At 40.6% G+C, this 17,656-nt stretch overlaps 1 protein-coding gene across 2 annotated transcripts in view; it reads right to left on the reverse strand.

The window, feature by feature from the left end:
- The window catches only part of CDH17 (cadherin 17), a 101,815-nt gene that overhangs the window by 55,992 nt on the left and 28,167 nt on the right, over positions 1 to 17,656 (reverse strand). For both annotated transcript variants that reach the window (XM_055286769.1, XM_063643435.1), the window contains exons 2-3: positions 16,449 to 16,519; positions 10,988 to 11,086 (exon numbers count right to left, since the gene is read on the reverse strand). In XM_055286769.1, coding sequence (XP_055142744.1) covers positions 10,988 to 11,086; positions 16,449 to 16,499 — 150 coding nt within the window. In that variant the 5' untranslated portion in view covers positions 16,500 to 16,519. The remainder of the gene's footprint in view (positions 1 to 10,987; positions 11,087 to 16,448; positions 16,520 to 17,656) is intronic.

Consider the following 17,656-nt stretch of genomic DNA (forward strand, 5'->3'; position numbering starts at 1 on the left):
AACTACAAACCACTGCTCAATGAAATAAAAGAGGATACAAACAAATGGAAGAACATTCCATGCCCATGGGTTGGAAGAATCAATATCGTGAAAATGGCCATACTGCCCAAGGTAATTTATAGATTCAATGCCATCCCCATCAAGCTACCAATGACTTTCTTCACAGAATTGGAAACAACTACTTTAAAGTTCATATGGAACCAAAAAAGAGCCCGCATTGCCAAGTCAATCCTAAGCCAAAAGAACAAAGCTGGAGGCATCACGCTACCTGACTTCAAACTATACTACAAGGCTACAGTAACCAAAACAGCATGGTACTGGTACCACAACAGAGACATAGCTCAATGGAACAGAACAGAGCCCTCAGAAATAATGCCGCATATCTACAACTATCTGATCTTTGACAAACCTGACAAAAACAAGAAATGGGGAACAGATTCCCTATTTAATAAATGGTGCTGGGAAAACTGGCTAGCCATATGTAGAAAGCTGAAACTGGATCCCTTCCTTACACCTTATACAAAAATTAATTCAAGATGGATTAAAGACTTACATGTTAGACCTAAAACCATAAAAACCCTAGAAGAAAACCTAGGCAATACCATTCAGGATATAGGCATGGACAAGGACTTCACGTCTAAAACACCAAAAGCAATGGCAACAAAAGCCAAAATTGACAAATGTGATCTCATTAAACTAAAGAGCTTCTGCACAGCAAAAGAAACTACCATCAGAGTGAATAGGCAACCTACAGAATGGGAGAAAATTTTTGCAACCTACTCATCTGACAAAGGGCTAATATCCAGAACCTACAATGAACTCAAACAGATTTACAAGAAAAAAACAAACAACCCCATCAAAAAGTGGGCAAAGGACATGAACAGACACCTCTCAAAAGAAGACATTTATGCAGCCAAAAAACACATGAAAAAATGCTCATCATCACTGGCCACTGGAGAAATGCAAATCAAAACCACAAAGAGATACCATCTCACACCAGTTAGAATGGCCATCATTAAAAAGTCAGGAAACAACAGGTGCTGGAGAGGATGTGGAGAAATAGGAACACTTTTACACTGTTGGTGGGACTGTAAACTAGTTCAACCATTGTGGAAGTCAGTGTGGCCATTCCTCAGGGATCTAGAACTAGAAATACCATTTGACCCAGCCATCTCATTACTGGGTATATACCCAAAGGACTATAAATCATGCTGCTATAAAGACACATGCACACGTATGTTTATTGTGGCACTATTCACAATAGCAAAGACTTGGAACCAACCCAAATGTCCAACAACGATAGACTGGATTAAGAAAATGTGGCACATATACACCATGGAATACTATGCAGCCATAAAAAAATGATGAGTTCATGTCCTTTGTAGGGACATGGATGAAACTGGAAAACATCATTCTCAGTAAACTATCGCAAGGACAAAAAACCAAACACCGCATGTTCTCACTCATAGGTGGGAATTGGACAATGAGAACTCATGGACACAGGAAGGGGAACATCACACTCCAGGGACTGTTGTGGGGTGGGGGGAGGGGGGAGGGACAGCATTAGGAGATATACCTAATGCTAAATGACGAGTTAATGGGTGCAGCAAACCAACATAGCACATGGATACATATGTAACAAACCTGCACATTGTGAACATGTACCCTAAAACCTAAAGTATAATAATAATAAAAAAATAGAAATTTTTAAAATAGAAATTCTACAGTTGACAAGGACAATAACTGAAAGGAAAAATTCATAAGAGGGTGCTCAAAAGCAGATCTGAGCTAGCAGAAGGAAGAATTTGTGAACTTGAAAATAGATTAATAGAGATTACTGAAAGAAAAAAAATGAACAAAAATGAATAGATTCCCAAAGACCAGTGAAACACCATGAAGCAGACAAACACATACATAACGAAAGTTCCAGAAGGAAAGGAAAAAGGAGGAAAAAAGATTATTTGGAGACAGAATGACCCAAAACTTCACAAATTTAAGAAAGACATATATCTATATATCCAACAATCACTATGAACTCCAAATAGAATAAACTCAAAGAAATCCAAACCTAGTCACATCATAAACATTTGAAAGATAGAGAATCTTAAAAGTGCATAGACTCATCACATGTAAAGGATCCTCAATAAAATTAACAGCTGATTTTCCATGGAGATCAGAAGGCAGTGGAATGACACATTCAAAGTGCTGAAAGAGGCCGGGCGTGGTGGCTCACGCCTGTAATCCCAGCACTTTGGGAGGCCAAGGTGGGTGGTCACAAGGTCAGGAGATCAAGACCATCCTGGCTAACATGGTGAAACCCCATCTCTACTAAAAATACAAAAATTTAGCCGGGCATGGTGGTGGGCGTCTGTAGTCCCAGCTACTTGGGAGGCTGAGGCAGGAGAATAGTGTGAACCCAGGAGGCGGAGCTTGCAGTGAGCCGAGATGGTGCCACTGCACTCCAGCCTGGAGGACAGAGTGAGACTCTGTCTCGAAAAAAAACAAGCAAACAAACAAACAAACAAAAAAAACACAGTGCTGAAAGAAAAAGAGTGGCCAAGTAAGAACTGTAAATCCAACAAAACTATCCTTAAAAATGAGAATAAAATTAACCTACACTACCATCAGACAAAACAGACTTTAAAACAAAATTTTCAAAGACAAAAAGGGATATTCTATAATGATATAAGGGTCAATCCATTAAGAAACCATAGCAATTATAAACATATATGCACGTAACAATGGACCTCAAAACACATGAAAGAAAAGCTGACAGAATGGAAAGGAAATTAAATAATTCAACAGTAATAATTGAAGATTTCAAGACTTTAAATAGTAGTAGAATAGAAAATCAATAAGGAAACAGAAGACTTGAACAATACTATAAACCAATTAGAAGCTAACAAACACCCAACACTCCATCCAACAAATGCCAGTCACATAGAACATTCTCCAGGACAGGTTATATGTTAGACCATAAGCAAGTCTCAATAAATTTAAAGTGATTGAAGTTATACAAAGTATTTGACAATTGAATACAATTAAAAACAATATAAGGAAATTTGGGAAAATCACTAATATGTAAAATAACAATATACTCGAAAAACCAAAGGTCAAAGAAGAAATCAAAAGGGAAATTAGAAAATACTTTGATGTAAATGAAAACGAAACACAGCATGCCAAATCTTATGGTATGCAGATAAAGCAGTACTTAGAGGAAAACCTGTCACTGTAAATGTTTATACTTTACAAAGATGAAATATCCCAAATAACCTAATCTTCTACTTAAAAAGAAAAGAAAAGAAAAACAAGAAAAAGAAGAATAGCAAAGCAAGCAGAAGAAAATAAAGATCAGAGTGGGAATTAATGAAATGGAGAATATAAGAGCACAGGAGAAAACTCAACAAAACCAGAGTTGATTATTTGAAAAGATCCACAAAGGTGACAAATTTTTGGCTGGACTGACAAGAAAAATAAGGTAAGATTCAAATAACTAGAATTGGGAATATAAGAGGACTACTACCAACCTTATAGAAACAAAAAGTATTAAAGAGAATATTGTGAGCAATTGTTTTCCCACAAATTAGACAACCTAGATCAAATGGACAAATTTCTAGACAGACAAAAACTACTAAAACTGATTCAAGAACACATAGAAAATCTGAATAGAACTATAACAGGGGATTGTATTAGTAATCAAAAAATTTCCACACACAAAAAAGCCCAGAACCAGATGACTTCACTAGTGAATTGTACCTAACATGTAAAGAAGAATTAACATCAAACCTTCAGAAATTCTTCCAAAACTAGAAGAGTAAGGAACACTTATTCAATTCATTCTATGAGGCCAATATCCTGATGCCCAAACCAGAAAAAAGTCAATGCAAGAAAGCTTCAGACTAATGTCTCTTTTGAATATAGACACAGAATTTTTCAATGAAACACCAGCAAACTGAATCCAGCAACATACGAAAAGTATTATATACCATTACCAAGTGGAAATTATCCCAGAATACAAAGCTGGTTCAATCTATGAAGGCCAATTAAGGTAGTACCCCATATTGATAGAATTAAGGACAAAAACCACATATTTCAATAGAGGCAGAAAATCATTTGACAAAATCCATCATCCTTTCATGATAAAAACACTCAACACACCAGGAATAGAAGGTGACTTCTCAGCCTAATAAGGACACCAAAGTAAGCCCCACAGCTAACATTGTACTTAATGGTGAAAGACTGAAAGCTTTTCCCATAAGATCAGAAACAAGACAAGGATACTCAATCTTGCCACTTCTATTTAACATTGTACTAGAGATTCTAGCAAGGGGAATTAGGCAAGAATGAGAAATAAAAGGCATAAAGATTGGAAATAAAAAAGTAAAACTAATCGAGACCATCCTGGCTAACACGGTGAAACCCCGTCTCTACTAAAAATACAAAAAATTAGCCGGGCGTGTTGGCGGGCGCTTGTAGTCCCAGCTACTTGGGAGGCTGAGGCAGGAGAATGGCGTGAACCCGGGAGGCGGAGCTTGCAGTGAGCCGAGATCGCGCCACTGCACTCCAGCCTGGGGGACAGAGCAAGACTCCGTCTCAAAAACAAACAAACAAACAAACAAAAAGTAAAACTATATTCACAGATGCCATGATTTTATATAGGGAAAATTCTGAGGAACCTAAAAAAAACTATTACAGCTAATAAACAAGTATTACAAGGTTTCAGGAGAAAAGATCAATAAATAAAAATCAATCTAACCATTAGCAAATAGCAACCCAAAAATGATATTTTAAAATTCCATTTACAACCACCACAAAAAGAATAACATATCTCAGAATAAACTTAAGCAAAGAAATATGAAGCTTATAAAATGGAAACTACGAAACACTATTGAAAGAAATTAAACAAGTTCTAAACAAATGGAAAGACACCTTGTGTTTACAGATTTAAAAATCTAATGCTGTTAAGATGGCAATACTTCCCAAGTTTATCTACTGATTCAATACAATCCCTATCAAAATTACAGCTGCCTTGTTTGTAGAATTTACAGGCTGATCCTAAAATTCATATGGAAATACAGGGGACTCAGAATAGCCAACAACAAAGTAGGAAGACTTAACATTCTCTAATTTCAAAATTTACTACAAAGGTGTAGTTCCAGATAATGCAGTACTGCCATAAACATACATAGATCAATGGAATCAAAGTGGGAGTCCAGAAACAATTCAATTGATTTCTGATGAGGATACTAAATTCAGTGGGGGAAAGAATCGTGTTTTCAATAAATGGTGCTAGAACAACTGGATATCCACATGCAAAAGAATGAAGTTGGACCCTTACTCCATACCATACACAAAATTATCTCAAAATGGATCAAAGACCTAAACAGAAAAACTAAAACTATAAAACTCTGAGGAGAAAACATAGACACAAATCTTTATGACCCTGAATGAGGAAAAGGTTTCTTAGATATGACATCAAAAGTACAAATAATAATAACAATATAAATTGGACTTCATTGAAATTCAAAGCATTTGTGCTTCAAAGGACACTACCAAGAAAGTGAAAAGATAACTTATAGAATGTGAGAAAATACTTGCTGCAAATCATATCTGATAAGGGAGAGAACTTGTATACGGAATATGTAAATAATTCATACAACAATAAAAAGACAAATAACCTGATTAAAAGTAGGCAAAGGATTTGAATAGACATTTCTCCCAAGAAGATATATGAATAGTCAATTGACGCATGAAAAGATACTCAACATCAGTCATTAAGGAAATATAAACCAAAACCACAAAGAAATACCACTTCACAACCACTAGGATAGCTATAATAAAAAAAAAAAGACAGATAATAACAAGTGCTAAGGATATGGAGAAATTGGAACTCATACATTGCTGGTGAAAATGTAAAATGGTTCAGCTGCTTTGGAGAACAGTTTGTGGTTTCTCAAAAGTTTAAACAGAATTGACTTTGACCCAGCAGTCCTGCTACTGAGTGTGTCTGTGTGTGTGTGTGTGTGAGTGTGTGTGTGTGTCCAAGAGAATCGAAAACATGTCCTCATAAAAAGTTGTACATGAATAGCCATAGCAGCATTATTCATTATAGCCATAAATGAAAAAAAAATGTCCATCAATTGACACATGGATATCCAAAATGTGATACATCCAGATGATGGAATATCACTCAGTCATAAAAAGGAATGGAGTTCTGGTACATGTTACCAACATGGATGAATGTTTAAAACACTATGGTACATAAAAGAAGTCATACATAAAAGGCCACATGTTGTATGATTCCATTTACATGAAATGTCTAGAACAGGCAAATCTATAGAGATCAAGAGTAGATTAGTGGTTGCCCAAGGCTGAGGGGAGTAGAGGCTGGAGAGTGACTATTAATAGGCACAGGATTTCTCTGGAGGCTGATGGAAATGTTCTGGAATTAGATAGCAGTGATATTTGCATGTCTTTTTAGATACTAAAAGCTACTGAATTTTAGAGGCATGAATTTTTAGGGCTACATCTCATTTAAAATGAGAAAAAAAAGACCTCTCTCAGATTTATATCACACTGTCTAATAATCTGGAAGCCCCTGGTGAGTACAGAGCTGGCACTAGTTGAAAATCCACAATGAAAGAAGTGTATGGTGGTTCAGTTCATTTTATTTTTGAGGATATATTAAAAACCCAAGAACCAACCTCATGGGGCAATGAGTGTTCTTCATGCCTCCGTAGGTCCAGGTGCTGGATGAGAAGATCTGTACACCTACCTCCTCCCCACCACTGAAGCAAAGAGCTCCGAGCACATCTTACCAAGGCTGGGTTTGCTGCATTCTTTCCACATACAAAGACGGAGAGAGCAGAATGTGCTTGACTAGAATTCAGGAGACCTGTGTTCTATTATTGGCTCTGCCATTAACTAACTTAAGCCTCAGTTTCCCCATTTTTAAAACAAGCGGTTGTACCAAAACTCCCCAGTGTCTTTTCTAGCATGAAACTTCTGTGATTCTAAAAAGAAAATCCCCTCCATCATCTTCTCACTACTCTGTCATCCCAACCCCACACCCTACCCCAACATACACACACACACACACGCACACACACGCACACCCCTATAAAGAAGCAACATTCAACCATGATAACCAGGCTATCATTTCATGCCAAGAAGGGATAACTTTGCAGCATGGCTAACAGAAAAACAAAAACAAACAAACAAAAAAAAACGTGGAGCAGCCCAAGGAATGATTTTTACTGGCTAGTATCCCCAGAGACTCTGGAATGATCCTACTGAACAGTTTCTAGGTCTGGATGTTTGTCAGTTGTAAAGCTTGTAAGTTGAAGATTGCATCTATGTACAATCCTGATTCTCTTCAATGGAGTGTGGACCTGTACTCACAGAACACCTACTCTATTTTGACCTTGAGTCTTTTCATACAGAATCTCAGAAGTAGCCACAAACTTTGTTTCACGAATATGTTTTGTTTAGCTTGTAATTAAAAAAAACTATGCCAATTTTTTTACATCAGTGAATTTTATATAAACATAACATTTTATGGCTTTTCTAGGAAAATTATAAAATCTAGTACAGTAGTACCCAAATTCTAATTCGTGAAAATTGTCTGGAGCTAAATTAAGCCTATCCCCTTTTGACTTACTTTCAGTTTGCCACCGTCCCCACTACTCCCTCTTGTCCCAAATACTAAAGACAAGTATGAGAAAGCTTTTGATTTCATATTTGTGCAGTTGGGTTTTTTTCTCATGTCTGTTTTCTGTTGTTGTTTGGCTGTTGTTTTTCTTTTTTCCAGATGGCTTCATTTATCATTCAGCTAGCCCCTAAGGGTAGTTGAGATAACTCACCACAGACAGGTATCTATGTCACACCCAAACACTCTATTGGCACCTACATGAGGAAGGCTCCCCAGTCTGAATCTCCTGACCCCTATTAACACTGTCTTAGACCTCTCCACCTGGCTGTCCCACAGATAACCTTAAAATCAATAAGCCTGAAACTCATTCGCTTTTCTCTAAATCTTTTGCTGTACTCTCTCTCTCTCTCTCTCTCACTCAGTGACACCACTACCTACCCAGTCAAGCAAGCCAGAGACCTAAGAGTTATCCTTCTTTCTGTCCCCTCACCCCCGTGCTCATTCAGTAACATAAACAACAGAAGTTTATCGCTCACAGTTCTGAAGGCTGAGAAATCCAACCAGCAGATTCAGTGTCTGGTGAGGGCCCACTCCTCACAGATTGCACCTTCCATGTGTCCTTACATGGCAGAAGAGGCAAACAGGAACCCCCAAGCCTCTTTTATAAGGGCACTAATCCTATTCATAGAGGCAGAGCCCTCATGATCTAATCACCCACCAAAGACCCTAACTCTTGATATTATTACATTGGAGATTAGGCTTCAACATATGAACTCTGTGGGGACACCAACATTCAGACCTCTATAGTTACTCAAACCAGGCCTCCCTCACTTCCCTCAATAGTTCAATAGTTGAACTATTGAAAATAGTTTTCTAAAATCCTTTTAACCTCTAGGCTCACCCCCTTTCAGCTCATGCTCTGAGTGATCACATAGTAAGCTTCTACAGCACAAATCTAGTTATGGTTTTCCTCGTTGAAACCCTCCAGCAGCACCCTGCAGCCTACTATAGGACGAAGGGCCAGTCCAGCCCGTGCTGACCTCAGCAGGCATGCAGACCTTGACTGCATCCTGTCTCCCACTCTAGACCCTGGCCCACATGCCAACTGTCATTTTCTTGACAAGTGCACACCCCCAGGCTTTTTCCCATCCTGTACTCAGTACCTGCTTCCTGACTGTGAGCACCTGCTCATTTTTGAGTACTCAGTTTAGGAGTCAATGAAACCTCTTCTGTTCACTCACTACCATCTTTATTTGAAATTGATCATTCTTAGATTTTAAGTGTTCTCACCACAAAAAAGAGATAAGCGAGATAATGCATATGTTAATTAGCTTGATTTTGTCATTTCTCTCTATACTTCAAAACACATTGTACACAATATGTGCAATTTTGTCCATTAAAAAATAAACATAAACAAATAAAAATCAGTCACTCTTTCTTAGCTTACCCTCTGCCCCCTCCACATCCCACCAGCCTCCCATGAGAACCTTCAGTGCATGTGTCTGTTTCCTTGTTAGTTTTCTCTTACTAGCTGGTAAGCTCACCGGGGCAGGGATGGAGTCGGGGTCATCTCATATCTACATTACCCAGCAGAGCACCTGGTATATGCAGTAGTCACTCCATACACGGTTAATAAAAGAAAGTCTGTGAAAGAAAGTAAGTAATTCAACTCTGTGTGAGCCCCTGCCAGAGTCTCCTAAGCCAGTTCCCTGAATCCTCTCTTTCCTCCTCTAGTTTGTAGCCAGAGTGACCTTTTCTCAACAGAGTCTTGATTCAGATCCACTGCTTTTGAGAAAAACTCAAGATCCTTAGGAGTCAGGGTCCTCCCTGTCTCTGTGGCCTCCTCTCCCACCTGCTCCTCCTGGCTCCATCCTCCCTACCTGCATGGCCTTCTGCCAGTCCTCAATATGTCCCCTGCCCTCTCCTGGCAGAGGGCAGCCATCCCTGCCGGGCCTTTTCTAAGCTCTCTTCTCTCCCTTCCTCACCAAGTCAATTCCTGTCAACCTCCAGCTCTCAACACATTCACTGCTTCCTCAGGCCCTGACTTCCCTGCCTGGAGAGGTTGAGGCCCCTTATAACACCCTACCTAACCAGGCTGCATAGACATGCAAGCATGACCCTGCCAGCTGTTACTCTGGGGCCCTTTGCCCTAAGCTGGTACCAATGAAAGAAAGGGGAAGAGAGACAGCTTTCAGCCTCTCCTCTGTGGAGGGGAACTGTCCAGCACAAAACAGTTGTTCCTTGGCATTGGTGGGGGCTCATTCCTGGACCCACGCAGATACCAAAATCCACAGATGCTGAAGGCCCTTATATATATAAAGTGGTGTATTATGGTCATGGAAACTACTCGCATTCTCCCATCTCTAGATTATTTATAATACCTGATACAATGTAAATGCTATGTAAATGATTGTTATACTGTATTTTTTAATTTGTATTATTTTTATTGTTTTTCCCAAATATATTTGATTCTCTGTTGGTTGAATTTGCTGATGCGTGAACCCACAGATACAGAGGGCCGTCTGTAAATTTTTGGCAGTTAATGGAAGGCACTTGCCTTAGAAGGTAGCTCAGCAACCTCTGCCACTTCCCTGGTTCATGGGATGGGGAGGGGTCACAGGCACCCCCAAGAGGCTCATCAGCATCCTCCAATCACTTCAGGGCCAAGTGACTTTCTCAGGGGATGTCTGGTAAATACAGTAGTGTTTTCACCTTCTCCACTACATTTCCAGGATTATTTCTGTGTCTTTAATAGCACTTAAGATGGGACTTAGATCCCTTCCCTTACTCCCACCTGCAGACTGCCTCATCCATCTGATACTGTTCATGGTTATCTACCTAAATAAAACATTCACCTCCCAGCGCACCTTGACAATGGCCCAGGTGGGGGCTCAGAGAAGGTGGTAAGGAAAAGGCAGGCCTCTGGCCAAAAAGCTCATTCTAGCACTGACTCCAGAGAAGCCGTGTCTTCCAGTATTTGAAGCAGCAAGCTCATTGATCAGACAGCCTCGAGGGTGGATGGTCATTCCCCTCTCCAGAGACAGGTTCCCTTTCTACTCTAGGGGAGAGGCAGAGCCTGCAGGCACCAAGCTCCCTGCAGAGGGCTGGGAGCACTCGCCCCAGAGATGATTGAGGAAGTCCAAATAGAATGTCAGGTACAATTCTTATGATACTGAGGCCACTCATCTCTCTGTTTAACTTAGCTTCTGAAATCATTCTTGATAATGAGAATGCCATGCCTTTATTTTATTTCCCGCTGTACAATAGATAAGGGAGTAAAAGTCCACCAAGAGAACATACAAAATCAAGAGGAGAGTGATCAAGGGTAGCTTTTACCTGGAATATAATTTGACTCGGTTCTTGGCCTTCATAAATAGAAAATGTCATGGGTTTCAGGGGTCCACTAAACTTCCCCTCTTGGCCATATCCAGTTGCCTGTTAAAAAAGAGAAAATTAGCATCTTGTATGAATGTGTCTGTGTCACTCATTGATTTTATTAGGGCTTCCAGCACCAATATACGAAACATAGGATTCTATCATGGCCGAAATCTGATCAAAACAGGAAAGAGTTTAATAGCTGTTGAAGCTCTACCATGTCAAAGTAGCTTGTTACAAACCTTTTCATTGCTTTTCTTAAACATCTGAGAAGAATGTGAGATGAGAAGAATCATGTATGAGAAGAATGTTAACATCCCCAAATTACAAATGAAGCTTAAAAAGGTTAACACAGCACACATGCTCAGGCCTAACTGAACTAAAGCCCATGGTCTTCCACAATCCTACACTGTCTTCTAAATTCTGTATGTTTTTACTCCAGCTTCATAAAACACCTCCCTCCACTCTTTAAATTTTATAAAGACATTTACAGCAGATTGCCAGCACTCTAGAGTTTTGAATTTATAAGGGGGAGAAAGAAAATATAGATGTATTTAGTACAAAGTTTGCTTGGCACAGTTACACGGTAAGTTTTAGCCAAATTTGAATCTGAATTTGAACTATAACTTTAAGCAAAGCTTACTATTTTAACATTTGATTAGCCCTTTACATTCATTTAGAAAAAAAACAATAAAAGCACAAAATGTTTACTTCAAGCAGTAGCCCTGCAATGGTTCTAAAATCCAAAGACCCTAAACCTGAAAGCTAAGCAGGCTCTGCAGACACCCAAGTCAACTGGAGTAGTAGTGAATGTGGCTGGGATGGTAAGAAGAGTGGCTCACACTTGCTAAGTTAGTACATGTGGAGCTCTGTCCTAAGCACATTTAATCCTGACAACAACCCTCTGGGAGAAAGTTACTATTGTTACTCTTGTTTAATAGGTGATGACACTAAGACCCAAAGAGGTTAAATTATTTGCCCAGGTAGTGGCCAGAAGCAAGATTTGAACCTACAACTCTGGAACCGGCCCTCTCAGCCTCTATGCACCAGCACCCACCAGAGCAGGTGAAACAGCCAAGACAACCTGGAGGGAAAACCGGCAGGCTGCACTGAAGATGTGCATGAGAGTGTGACTCCCACCATTCCCAGTCTCAGAACATGGGGAGCATCACTGTAGCCCGCACCACAACAGCACCTCTGAAGGCAGATGGAGTGGGCACCCACGGGAAGGGACAGCCAGTCATGCACCCACGTTGGAGCACCCTCTAGGACCAGGGATTTAGTGCCTCATCCCCACGCTGGCCTTCTCTCCTTCCCGGGCAGGTCTTTGAGTCTCCCATTTGTGGTGGAAATCAGGGGTGAAAGAGACTGAAATCAGAAGCATGCTGTGGCAAGCCAATGGTTTTTGGAGCTAGACAATAAAAATAAAAGAGTAAAAAATCTTCTCACTCCCTGAACTGGGTATGCAGGACAGATGTCCAGGTGCCACTAGGTTGGGGGGAAACCATTTATTTTCCAGTTATTTAGGGAAAGCAAGCACACTCTTGCCATGGAAACTGCTCCCTGCTGGGAATACCCAGAAGCCATCAATATGCCAGTGATCAGAGGAAGGTCTTATGCTAGATCCCTCAGTTTAGGGCATCTTGACTAAGTTGGATGCTGGATGTCTGGCAAAAGAGCAATAATGAATGAGAACACAGGGGCTTTGAAGTTTGGTCTTCTGTTCTCAGATTTGTGGTAGGGCCTTAGATTTGCTGCCCCTGGGCCACTGCCAAACCCTCTCCTTTGCTGCCTCCCACCACAGAGGCTGGTAAACCGAGTGTTCGCTTTCCCAGGCTCACTTGCAGCTAGGAAGGTAGCCAAGTGGCCCAGTTCTGGTTCATGAAATGAGAGGGGAAGTCCACTGAGGGTGTTCAAGCTTCCATTTTCCTGATTTATAAAAAAAGAGTAGTTGTGGCTGCCATTGCCCTTTCCTGTGGCTCTTGCTGAGACAATGGACCTTGTGTCTGCAGTTGGGGCAGCCGTGGTGAACCCTGATAGGACACACCAGCTCAAAAAATGGTGTAGCAAAGAGAAAGTAGCCCAAGTCTCTGCAACATCATGGAATTGCTAAACCTGCCCTGGATTGTCTACTTCAGACTTCTTGTTATCTGAGGAAAATAAACTCCTATTTATTTAAAATGCTCTAAAGTCAAACAAGTCAAATTTCCTGTTACTTGCAAGAAAATGCTTTTTTTTTTTTTTTTTTTTTTTTTTTTTGAGACAGAGTTTTGCTTTTGTTGCCAAGGCTGGATTGCGGTGGCATGATCTCGGCTCCCTGCAACATCTGCCTCCCAGGTTCAAGGGATTCTCCTGCCTCAGCCTCCTGAGTAGCTGGCATTACAGGCACCCACCACCACACCTGGCTAATTTTTTTATATTTTTAGTAGAGATGGGGTTTCACCATGTTGGCCAGGCTGGTCTTGAACTCCTGACCTCAGGTGATCCACCCGCCTCAGCCTCCCCAAATGCTGGGATTACAGGCATGAGCTGCCACGCCCGGCCAAGAAAATGCATTCTTAACTCACAAAGTAATTTTGCCGGACCTCTAGCCCATCTCCTCCTTTCTAAGTTTATCTTCCTTTGGGAGCTCTTCTTCCCTTTCACTCCTTTTCCACATCTTTTCCTGTTCCATCAACTCCTCTAGAAAGCAGGGCATAAGAACGGGGTGTGCAGGACATATGTCCAGGTACCACCATGGCTGGTTAAGTGAGGTCAGTGCTTTCTGTGGAGCTGCTGCTTAACAGCCAACTATCATTATCAGCTTTGCATTCATGTCAGCAAGCAGTCTTTCAGTTAGTCACACCAGTGAAAACTACATTAGCCACGCACAAACAAGGCTGCACTTTTCCAAAAAGGACAAGCTGGCTCACTCATCAGAAAATGAGAATCAAGTCTTGGTTCCAGGGTTCAAAGTTGCGTGCTCGTATCGGGGCAACAAATCTCTCTTCCTGCCAATAAACATGACTATGGGGCTATAAAGATTTCAAAGTGCATGTGCACACTGTGAATCATCAAGCCGCATTCCCTAGAAGTGGGAAAGATGGTGTGGTGGAAACTTGTGAAAGGACAAGAGGGCGGCTTTATGCAGGAGTTGGAGGGAATAGCATTTTCCATCTTGCACAAGGAGGTGAAAGGAAGAGAATGGAACTGCCATCTTAAAGTCATTTTTAGCATCTTTTATGTGGCAGTAATGGGACTAGATCACCACATGATACCATTTCTTCTGACCAGTGCTGTCAAGAAAGTATCTCCAGAGAAGTCCCACAGCAGAAGCAAAGCATTCAGAGATAGAGCTACCTCCAGACCGGACCCAGTGCCATTGGACCACCAAGCCCCAACTCTTAACCACATTGTTACTGCCTTCCAGGTCAAAGGACATGGCAATTGCCAGGTTCACCTACCTGGTAGCTCTGTCAAGAGCTCAGTGCAGTGACTATGTAGTATTTGTACCAAACTCATCTTCCTTCTGGAAGGCCCAGGCATAACTCCAAAACAGATGGCTTTGCCTTGGTTTCCTCCGATTCCCTGTTCAGTACTGTTTCCGAAACCCTGGATCACTTATTTATTCTCTCTTTGGTGCTCTTGAAGTACATCAATGCTGTATTTGTCTTTCTAACCCTCTGATAAATCTATCTCTTGGAAGAGAACAGAAGATCTACTCGCAGTCTGGAGTAAATTAGTGCCTCTGTTGAATAAAGCCCTATGCAGAAGGCAAGATTCTTCAAGCAAACTTCCTGTCTTCATAGAAGAGGCCTTGGGAGGAGGTAGGAGAGAGAAGTGGCTCCCTCCCAATACCCCTGAAATCCCACTCCCTGACTTCACCCAGAGACAGCTGTGCTTGTGGCTCTCACCTGGGCAAGGCACTGCTGCCAGCAGTGGTTGGGCAGTATTTTCACTCTAGAGAGAAATCCCACTGGGCTGAGAGTAGAGAGAAGGAAACCTTATTTTCACCTTTCATCCAGGAATAAAAATGCATGTTCCCTTCTCAGACAAGAAGCAAATGAGGCCTAATAATTTGATATTATTATTAAATAATTTAGCAGTGTGCTCAGTGCTGAATCTGCAAAGATGATAAAAACAGTCCATTTTTCATGGAGGTCAGGGTCCATATGGACGTAGACACTGAATACTTAAAATGCTGTAGTAATTACAGTAGCTAATGTTTATTGTGTGTTTAACTGCCAGTCACTGATCCAAGAGCTTTGTAAATGCAGTATCTCGTTGAATTGCCACAAAATCCCATAAGACAAGTACTATTATTAGATCCATTTCACAGGGCAGAAAACTGAGGTTCAAAGCTTAGGTAACTCACCAAATTCTTATCACTGGTAGTAGAGGCACCAAATTTGAATCCATGTCTGACTTTGTCACTACCCTGGGATAACATAGGTGACAAAGGGCATTTGAGGGGGTAGCATGAGGAGAGAGGTCAAGTGGGGATGTTTGATCCAGCCCTTCCACAATCCTGGGGACAGGCTTTGAGCCTGCAGGCTGTGAGGACTCAGGCTTCTCATAAAGCTTGAACTGCAGATTTCCCCCGGGAGGAAGGCTCTGATAGTTTTCAAGTTTCATTCAATTTCACGCTGTCACTATGTGAGCTCTAGGGTATTTTTTGGGACTTGAAATTTGATGTATTATTTACAGATCCCAGAAGAAAGAAGGTAAGATTTGAGGTATGAGGATCTAGAAGAAAAAAAAAGAGCAAATGCTTCCTCTAAATCTTATAATCTCATTTCATAATACAGCAATTTTGGGGGCAACTATTATGAACCTCAGAAGTCACATAGATAAAAAAAAAGGCATCTACTGTTTACCCCAAGGTCAAGGGTGAGGACTCCCCAGTTTCTATCCAGCTCCAAGCTCTAGAAGCCTGTCAGTCAATAGGGTTAACCCAACAAATGGTTAAAGACAACCAGAAAATTCCAAACCGTTGATGAGAAGAAAAGTATAGAGCAGAGCAGGGCTGAAAATAGAGAAAATGCTTTTCTTGATGTTTTGGTGGTAAGTTTCACATGCAAAGTTTAAAAAAGAAAGTCAAGATTAAGGGACATAGACTAATTCATGTATCAGTGCAATATCATTCCAGATTCCCTGAGCTATACATAGATAGATTTGTTTTCAACATTACCCATAACTGGTGTTGGCTTTTAAGAGCTGGAAAGAAAATACATTCCCTAGTTGAGGGCAGACGTGTGATTTGTAGCCATTTCATCGAAAATATCACAGTGGAACAAGCTATGTTTCCATTCTATACAACAACTTAATTTTGATAGGTCATCTTTTTTTAAGTAATAATAGCCATTCTTTCCCTGGTGTGGGGTAGAAAGATAGCAGAAAATATTCTAGTAAACAAATAGAGAAGAACAGCCTCTTCTCTTACCAAATAAAGCATAAGAAGACACAGGGAGTGAAGATGGGCCTGAAGTATCATAGTTTTCTTTATTCAAATTCCTGTGAAGGAAACAGAGATAAAAATGGTTAGTTACCAGTCTGTTAAAATCATGTCTTTCCAATCAGTAAGAATCAATGGATGATACCCAGTTATAAACCTAGTAAAATGGTATCCCGAAAGGCCAGCCTCTCCTCTATATGGAGCAGCGCAGTCTTCCAGAAGCTTCATGCACATTATCCATAGCAATATGCAAGCCAGCATCTCAAAACATGCTCACAGTAATTCCATTTATCTAACTGCTTTGCTTTGTTATTATCTTCTTCATTTCAGCATCTTAAATGATAGGCAATGAGTGTTTGTTTTGGGGTTTTTTGAAACACAGTCTCACTTTGTCATCCAGGCTGGAGTGCAGTGGTGCAATCTCATCTCACTGCAACCTCCACCTCCTGGGTTCAAGCAATTCTCCCATCTTAGCCCCCAAGTAGCTGGGATTACAAATGTCTGTCACCATGCCTGGCTAATTTTTTTTATTTTTAGTAGAAACAGGACTTCACCATGGTGACCAGGCTAGTTTCGAACTCCTGACTTCAGGTGATCTGCCTGAGTCGGCCTCCCAAAGTGCTGGGATTACAGGTGTGAGCCACTGTGCCCAGCAAGCAATGAGTATTCCTTTCACTCCTGTTATACAGATGGAGAAGATGTATTTTGGCAAATGCCAGGATAACTAAACATTTTTATTCAAAGCCACAAACATATGAGATTCCGCAAGTGGAAAGAACTCAAGAATGCTCACAATTCTTCATTCAAAGATGTCACCAGCTGCCTCTTTGGTCTTCTAGATATTGTCATTATCTACACAATAAACCTAAGAAACAATTTACTTCTTACTATTCCAAAAGAGATCAAACAAAAATCTGAACTCTGTCCTTATTTTCCCCTGTCCAATATTATTTTTCCCTTCCTCCTTAAGGCTTCCCATTTCACAGAGATTATAACTTTCACTATGAGACATGTCATAACTAATTGATTTTAAGATGTGAGATAAATTTTCCACATGGCCTGGAAAACAGTATTGTTACGTGCCATAAGTTTGGTCTGCCCCCTCCCCAAAAGACAGTCAAGGAAATTTTTTTTTTTTTTTTTTTTTTTTGGAGACAGAGTCTTGCTCTGTCGCCCAGGCTGGAGTGCAGTGGCAC

Source organism: Symphalangus syndactylus, chromosome 7, assembly GCF_028878055.3.
Source record: "Symphalangus syndactylus isolate Jambi chromosome 7, NHGRI_mSymSyn1-v2.1_pri, whole genome shotgun sequence".
Lineage (NCBI taxonomy): Eukaryota > Metazoa > Chordata > Mammalia > Primates > Hylobatidae > Symphalangus > Symphalangus syndactylus.